Source organism: Pungitius pungitius, chromosome 7, assembly GCF_949316345.1.
Source record: "Pungitius pungitius chromosome 7, fPunPun2.1, whole genome shotgun sequence".
NCBI lineage: Eukaryota > Metazoa > Chordata > Actinopteri > Perciformes > Gasterosteidae > Pungitius > Pungitius pungitius.
Genome location: NC_084906.1, coordinates 607940 through 616675, shown reverse-complemented (window position 1 = coordinate 616675; position 8736 = coordinate 607940). Strand labels below are relative to the sequence as shown.

Genomic DNA, 8736 nt, shown 5'->3' with positions numbered 1-8736 from the left:
AACTCACTTGTGCCTTCACCAATGCAGGAAGGATGAATAGCATGGTTGATCCTCCAAGATGCACCAATCCGTCTCTGGGGCAATATCCCATTATGATTTTTTATAGATGTCAGTTACCCAAAACTAAAAAAGGATTTAGGAAGAGCCACCATGTCCCTTGAGGGTTGAACCCATGTAGGTTGCTCCATCTAAGATCATTCCAGTCATGTCATGGGAAAAAATATTGTGAAAAAAGTCAAAATATGTAGGGTCAAAAAAGAAAAGATTTTTTTTAAATAGGTAAAAAATTATTATAAAAAATATATGTAAGGTCATTATATATATAATATATTATTAGGGCCGGGACTCGATTAAAAATATTAATCTAATTAGAGGCTTTGTAATTAATTAATCAAAATGAATCGCCTAACCCTAAAGGTAAGTAGACCTTCTGTAAACTATGTTTTTTAAGCAGACCAATACTTTCAAGTACATTCAGAACATTGGTTATTTTTTCAGACGTGGACTTAGTTACCCTGGTCCTTAAACCAGTCATCTGGTGCAGTGTGGGTTGGGTGTGGGTCCTTGTGCGTCCACGCTAGCTGCTAATTGTGTTGCGTTGAGGTGATACTTGAGGCTCGATGTGAATTCCTTGTTGCACAGCTTGCACACAACCACGCTCTTATCGACGCTTCCATCCGTGTGTTTATTATAAGAAGATTTCCCATTCACGGGGCCACCCGACACGGTCTCGTCAGCTTCTTCGTTCATGTTCACTGTGTAATATGAATGGTATTTTTACTCCACTAAACAATGCAGCGTTTCCTGAGATGTGTGTCGTGTACCACACAAATATTTAATTACTTCCTAGATTCTGCTATTAGAAGACTCTTTAACAAGCTCAACAAATACTGAATGCATCAATACTTTTATTTCACACAATCCCTAAAATCGCTACCGGCAACAATAACAATTGAAACATTTTATTATTATAAAAAACACAAACATATATACGGATAGCGAACTTTATAAGTAAAAATTTGAATTGAAAGAATTCTCCATGATCACTGGAATCCAGCATTCACAAAGGTGCGAACAAAAGCACACATTAAGCAGTGAATTGAACACAGGTCACTCACAGATTAGGACTTTAGGAATATGCAACCGGATTGGAATTGAAACTCTGATGTCATGACTCTAATTGCTTCTTCTTCACGCAGAGAAATAAGCGGAAGCTACAGAGGGCTTGGTTTGCTGACAAAACTCTGCAAAGAAAAGAAGGACGTGTCAGTCAAAAGACTATTGGGGTCTTGGGGTCTCCATGCTAATGTGTTGCTGTACAGCAGTTATTGTGAAATTCTAACCTTACCTTTGTGATACACACTAGACGACAGACCATAGACCGGGATGCTGTCATCTCTCTTCTCAAAGTACTTGGAGTCCAGACCTGCAGGGTCTCCACTGAGTACGACAACAATACAATGCAAGTGACTCAAATATGGCTGCCATGAACCAGGGAATAAGAAACCAACATGTAGTGTAAAGTATATACAGTGAAAACAAAGAATACACCGCTTACATGTGTCTGATGGTTTGCAGCACTGATCTCTGATCAGCAGGAGATGGGACACTTTTCCCTGTCTGAGACAAAAGTGCATCATTCATTTAGTTGGTGGTTTTGAAGGAATGTGCTCATTTGAAGTACGGCGTACCTTCAGTACTGCTGCTGTGGATGGAAGGGAAGGTCGGTCCAAACGCTCAGGAGACGTCCTGGAGAGCTGCTTTTCATTGAGCTGCTTGTTGAGCCAATTTATAACTGTAGAACAAAAGAAGGGACATTTGATCTTTAATGCCTAAAACTAGATTGTAAAGAACATTCACACTCGGGAAAAGGATAACTTATCTGCCCTTTGCAGTCAATATTTACCACAATCTCATGGTGGATCCCCGTTACCATTAATATTTGTTAATAATTGTATTGAAATGGAGGATTGTATCAATGCAAGTGACTTAGTTCTCATACCAAATCCTAAGGGCAAATAGCTGGAAGCCAAGTAGTACAGTATAAGCACGGTCATTTGTCATTATTTAACCAAGACAACATGCAGCCTAGTGGAGCGGCTCCTTGGATTGAAGGGTGGAGCTAGTCTCCACCCACACGAGTCACTCCCACATATGAGGACTTTTAACTGGAGACGTCTCGCAATAATCAGTCAATAAAAAGAATTGTGCAACTGCTGGATGTTAAATGAGGGAGAAGCGGTAGACATTTAAAAACACAAGTTCTTATACCATGTGTCTTCCAACATGTCTGATCTTATCGAATGGCTCCATCGCTTTAAAACCTAAACTTGATTTTTATGGTCACATCCATGAACTATGAGCTTTCTTACCATTCTCATTTGTCTTCAGCACCTCTCTGCTTTCGTTTAGCTTCTGAACCGTCGTCTCCAACTGCTCCTTTAGTTTTGAAACCTGTAAAACACAATTCCAGTTCATATCAAAATGCATCTTGTGTGTTACGAGAACACCTGGCCTGCAGCTGATGTTCCTTCAGCAGGCTTCATACTCATTTTTACCAATGGATTTCCATGACTTCAAACTCAATTTCCATGACCAAAAAGTTTGTAAAGTCTTGTTTACATAAAAAAGTGAGAAAATATTTAAACTAACAATGAGAATTCCAAAAGGTACAGTGTTTCCCTACAATTCAATTAGGCCCCAAGAAAGTATGTTTTTGATGTTTACAATTATGCACTATGGTTAAATATCGTTTGGTGTTTCCTGGTGCTCAAACAATACTTTTAAAACATGGTATAAGAAACCGGATTGAAGTTGTATAAAACATGGAGAGAGCAGGCTAAACATCATCTACCTGATCTACCCAACGGATAAGTGGAGATTGTGCGAAGCATTAATAAATCGGTTGTGATGAGTACACATGGTTCCTGTTGGGGAGGCGGTTCTGGCTCCGTTTTGGAGACGTGGTGATGCTTGGGTTGAAAGAAGAAAGCTACGAGGAGAAACGCAGATATACCTGCTCTTCTGTGGTGACCAGACGCTGCTGGGTGCTCTGTAAATCCTTCTCAACACTCTCAAGTTTCCCTGATGTGTCTTGGAGGAGCTTCTCCTGTGACACAGTCACAGAGTTTTTCACTTTTATTTTTCCAACAAGGCCTCGAACCTCTCCCTGCAGCTTCTTGATGATCCCGTTAGCCTGGTTTCACAGGGAATGGAAGGTAGTAGGACACCAGAAAGGGAAGATGACACGTAAGGTGCAGTTATAAATTCCACAGAGGCAGTCAGGGATGCACAGTGATGGGGTGATGATGTGGTCTTTATAACACATAGCAAACCTTGATCAGCTCCTCAGACAGTGATCTCACTGTTGCCTCAAGTTTTTTAATCTGAAGTTCTTTACTTTCAGCATTTTCTTCCATAGATTCCTAAAACAAAGGAGAAAAACATAGAAATTAGATATATAAAAACAGAATTAGACACTATATAATCCTCACACATGGAAGGAATAACAACTAATACATCAGGGAGTATACAAAGCCCAAACTCCCCAAAATGATTTGCTTCTGCCTGCTTTTGTCTTTTCAGACAATATTCCTACCTTCTGCTGCTGAGTAGCTTCCAGCACCTCCTTTGAGCGGTGCATGAGCTGGTCCTTATCTTTGACCTCCTGTTCCAGAACAGCCACTCTCATCTGGAGCTGGCTCACCGAGCGCTCCTTGTCATGGACGTCTGTGTCCAGAGAGCTGTTCTCCCTTCTGAGAGACAGGATCTGCTGCTTGGACCGCTGGCACTCCTACACACAGGAGCACCAAGACAGTTTTCTATTAGAGGTGGACCGAATAACACTAGAACATGGAACAGAAGGTTTTTAACTTACCTCCTCTGCACCCGCTAGTTTGATCTTCAGGTCTCTAATGACGGACTCGTTCTTGTATTTCCGCTCCGTCAACTCTCTGCTGGAGGCCTCCAGCTCGGTGAGCCTGCTGTGGAGCTGCTGGCTGCTCTCTCTGTGAGACGACTCCAGCTCCCGACGGAGCAGCTCCGTCTGCTGCTGGAGTCTGCTCTGTAACTACACACCGTGTTTAGAACGCACTACGATCACCGATTCACAACTATCAAACACTAGATTTATGATAGGCCTGGAATATTTTAATCTAGGGGTTATTTGCATTAAAAACATTAAAAGGACATGGATATTTGTTGGGTAAATGGGTTCTCCTTCCCAGTCATTAAAAGGTACAGCAGAACTGTGTGGATTTGTCTGGAAGCTACGTCGTTTTGAACGAAGGCCAACCATTGGCCCACGAGTCAATTGGCAGCACGCCGCATTGAAAGAAGGGTCAACAAAGGAAGAGGGTGAGACTACAGTATCTCCAGTCAACTTTGTTTCTCGTTGGGCTTTCGTCGATGCCAGTAGACCCAAGTTCTGCTTCTAGAGGGGTTCGGCCAGTCCCAACTCCCAGTGCTTGTGTGTTAAAAGGCAAGAAACCAAACATTTTCCAAAGACTCCAAAAGCAACAGTGAAGACAGCGGCACCTTTGGATGGATGTGCCCCCTTTTCTACTAAATCAATAACAAAGTACGGCGCGGATGCCAAGTTAACTCAAAGTGACCCGAGGACCCACAGCAAACCCTGCCAACGTGCGCTGATAGATCAGCACGTTTTGTGGTCTTTGTGTTTACTGTTGAAGTCTAATGAACGATTGTGTATGATAATTAACCCTGGCTGTTGTCTGTGCACATGCACCAAACAGCAGCTCAGAGTATTCGGCCTTCTTGGAGACCCTGAATGGAGTCCTGCATAGGGCTCCAGTAGGGGACTCCGTAGTCCTATTGGGAGACTTGAATGTGCACGTGGGCGAGGATGGAGATACCTGGAGAGACCTGATTGGGAGGATCGGCCTCCCTGAGCTTTGTTTCTTATTGGACTTCTGTGCAAGTCACAGATTGTCCATAACAAACACCATGTTCAGACATAAGGATTCTTCTCTGTGTCGCACTGTGGTTTTAGCCATCTCTCTGATGCTGCACATTTTTGGGGTGGTGGGTGATGAAGCCACAGCCCCCACTAGCAACCCCCTGTGTTTGGCAACCACTGGTCACACAAGGGCATTTGCAGAGGAGTCTTACCTCTGCAGCCTTCTCCCTCTCTGATTGTAACTCATGACAATGGCGGCTGGAAAGAGAGCTGGTCTGACTTGTCCACTCTGAACGCAGTTTGTCCAACTCTTTTGTCTTCTCGGACAGCGTCTGAGAAAAACACACAGGTTATGAACGAAACCGTTTCTTTTTCAACCGCTCCAGTAAGTGGAGTAAACAGTAAAAGGGCTTAAACCCTTCATGTCAGCATTCACACACTGATAACAGCAGCTAATGTACACAATGCCACCTTCCAATCAGTCCCTGTTAAATCAAGGCACTTGTCTTATCTTAAAGAGCTTGTTGTCCTACTCTGCCCTCCGTAGATGCTGGGCTACTTGTGGTTCCTAGAGTTTTAAAAAGTAGGATGGGGGCCAGAGCCTTCAGTTATCAAGCTCCTCTTTTGTGGAACCAGCTTCCACTTTCAGTCCGGGGGGCAGACTCGGTCAGTTCATTTAAGATGAAGCTTAAAACGTTCCTCTTTGATATTGCTTATAGTTAGGGCTGGCTCAGGTTAGCCTGGACCAGCCCTTAGTTAAGCTGCTCTAGGCTTAGACTGCCGGGGGACATCTGGTGGAGGTTCTACCTGATGGTGGTTCTATCTGATGGAGGTTGTCCCTGCAGTGGTCCTGTTGTACACTTGTTCTGCTACTTGCAATTACTTGTATCATCTCTGTTAGAGTTGAATGTATTGTACATCTTTTACATTGTTGATTCTGTACACATGACATCCATGTCAGTCTGTCCATCCCAGGAGAGGGATCCTCCTCTGACCTTCTCACTAAGGTTTCCTCCCTTTTTCCCCTTTGAAGGGTTTTTTCATATTTTGGGGAGTTGTTCCTGTGCCGATGTGAGGGTTTGGGGACAGAGGATGCTGCATGTGTACAGGCAAAATCTCAGAGGCTCTGACAATCACATGCTTGAAAAAGTTGCCCAAGCAAGACCCAATCGTTATGAACATTTTAAAAGGTAATAAGTATAAATTACTTTTTCCAATTTTTAATTCAATTTTAGCAGAACTTACGAAAAGTTTTAATAGTATGTGAACGTTGAATGTTTCTTTAGAGTTTCAAGGTGAAGGTATGAATGAGCAGATCAAAGCTAACCTGCTGGGCATAACTCAGCTGCCTGGACAGATCCTCCTCAGTCGTCTGAAGCTTGACCTCCAGGGCCTGCTTCTCAGCCTGAAACATTTACAAAAGGACAAAAAGGCTTGGGTGAAATGCATTATGGGTGCTTTGATTAGAGGATTTCACTCAAACTATTACCTTAGCTATTTTGTAAAAAACTGTTGATTTCCAATTAGAAGACATTTCTATCTATGCATTTGCCAAGATCTCATACAAGTATTATGGTATTGAATAAACTGAAACGAATATGACTGAAATTCACAAACAACAAGCGGAGTACAGTCAAAAAGTGTTTCCACGAATGAGCCAACCTTGAGAGAGCAGAGACACTCTGCCAGATAGTCTTTAATATCTTTATCAGAGCCGTGAACAAGCCTCAAAGACAAGTGGTTGAGGTGTTTGAATGCATTTGTCTCTACAACACTGAGGTTAGCAGGGCCTTCAACCACTAGAGACTGACGGGACAAATGCAGGAGAAACCTGTGGAAAAATCAACAAGGCAGTCATGTAGAGTTTATGGTTGTTTGACTGGACACCTCCAATGTCTTGTCACGCCCACTGATAAAACGTGAACCACATGAGTGTCTAGGATTATGCAACAAAAATAGTCATCCAAATCAAGGCTTTTTCTTTATGCAAGAGAAATGAAATTATTAGGATATATAAATCCTTACATAAACAGAACAGTGTGATGTGAGTGGCGTTTTCTTCCTACCTTGGAATGTCTGACTTTTGCTCAGAATAACATAGATTAAGGAGGTCAATAAACTTCTGAGGAAATGATGCAAAGTCTATCAGGAGACCTTGTTGGACTTTCAAGCTACACAAGCAATAGTAAAAAAAAGACAACATTAAAGACAAAGAAATGACATCCTGAGTTTAAGCAATGATCTTTGTAATTGAATGAGTTCTACCAGTGCTTACCTTTGGAAATCATCTTCAGATATAGAGAGGTTGAAAAGAAAATATGGATCAGTATCATCGGTCAGTCTCACTAGAAGATCCTAGAAACGTAGTAATAACATCAAGGTTCAAATTATTTAGCGGACAACTAAGACTATCAGTAATATTATGCAGACCTGCTACTCACCCTTTTGTGTACTGGACTGTTTGTCAAATGAAGCTCAATGGTGACACGAATGTTGGCTTTCCTGTAAAAAAAAGGAAGTAAAAACTGACAAAGTACTTCAAATCTCTGCCCTGCTGCTGCGGGGGGGGGGGGGGGGATTTTTGGAAATAAATATGTTGGATATGTTGGGAGTGAAATCTATCTTGCTATAGTTTAATAGTATTAATGCCATTCATTAAGTGTTGGAAAATATGTTTTATTTATTACTACTATATATAAATATAGTGACTGAATTGGCCTTATTATCAGGTCATGTCGAAGTGGTAAAGTTATAAACATTGATTACGTCCCCACTTTGTTTAACCTACTGCTTTTGCCTTCGCTTGGGTGTTGTTGTTTACTTAACAGCAGCAGCTGTTTTTTGCCTCGGGCGCCTGATTCGTCACACATTCACAAACATGCTGAAAATCTCCAAAATGCAAACCAGTAGGGACGTACGAATCTACCCCCAAAAAACATTATCCAATTAGCTGAGGAAAGTTACAGGTTAACTACCCTTGGGGTGTGTATATGACGTATGAAGTCAGATGGCTTTTGTTGGCATCTCCGTCGATGTTCGCACTCTCACCTTTCCTCGCAGTCCCCGGAGCGCACGATCACTTGTAAGCACTTGCTGAATAGTTCCTCCATGTTGTATTCGACCTAAACAAGTCTTTGCTGCGGAGTAAACTGATCGTTAATACATATTCGTAGGTATGAGACGCGATGGCTTTCATTACACGGACCTTCACTCGTTAGTTGTCATTCGTGGAGGATTTTTGATTTCGCGCTTTTCGGCCGCCAATGAATCCCCCTGGAAACAGAACTTGAGTGATCTTCTTCTTGAGCTTTATGGCTCGTTTGTAAACATCCGGCCGCCCCCCGCCGCCTAGTGGCCGGAGGTGGAACAAACGGGATAGTCGAGTCTCAAGCCCTCTCTCAATACCGGCGATAGGCGGCGAGAACGGACAAGCGTTCTCGGGAGAATAGACTCGGTACACGAGCTGCGTACCAAAGTCGCTTAAGGACACATTCGTCGACCGCATACGTCACTTCCGGTGCGACTCGGCTGCGACTTGCCTGTCCTAGTCCGTCAGCTCCTGTCAACCCGGTCGAGTATCCTGATACAATAGTTTATACATCATTGTGTTGGTTTTGGTTATTTTTGTGAGTTTTACTATAAGAGAATGCAACCTCTGTGGAAAATGTTGGTAGGAAGGTGGTTAGAAGAATTCATGAGGAGTTAGGAAAAGACAACCGCGGTGTTCAAACCAGGTTTAAAGTGTTACTTTTTGAACAAGGCTGAGATATAAATGACTTATGCTAACAGGTATGAAGAAACAAGAGGTTTGTTGGCTG

General features: G+C 42.5%; 1 protein-coding gene across 1 annotated transcript; it reads right to left on the bottom strand.

Annotated features, from left to right (window-relative positions):
- Positions 1 to 865: 865 nt before the first annotated feature.
- Positions 866 to 8377, bottom strand: sass6 (SAS-6 centriolar assembly protein). The gene is made up of 17 exons (XM_037469012.2): positions 8124 to 8377; positions 7967 to 8055; positions 7360 to 7420; positions 7194 to 7273; positions 6985 to 7089; positions 6581 to 6749; positions 6246 to 6323; positions 5131 to 5250; positions 3878 to 4069; positions 3599 to 3793; positions 3336 to 3425; positions 3017 to 3196; positions 2373 to 2454; positions 1692 to 1795; positions 1559 to 1620; positions 1349 to 1440; positions 866 to 1244 (listed from the first exon to the last, which is right to left on the bottom strand). Exons 2-17 carry the CDS (start codon positions 8026 to 8028, stop codon positions 1192 to 1194), a joined length of 1725 nt encoding a protein of 574 aa, XP_037324909.1. The 5' UTR covers positions 8029 to 8055; positions 8124 to 8377; the 3' UTR covers positions 866 to 1191.
- Between the last annotated feature and the right edge of the window lie 359 nt (positions 8378 to 8736).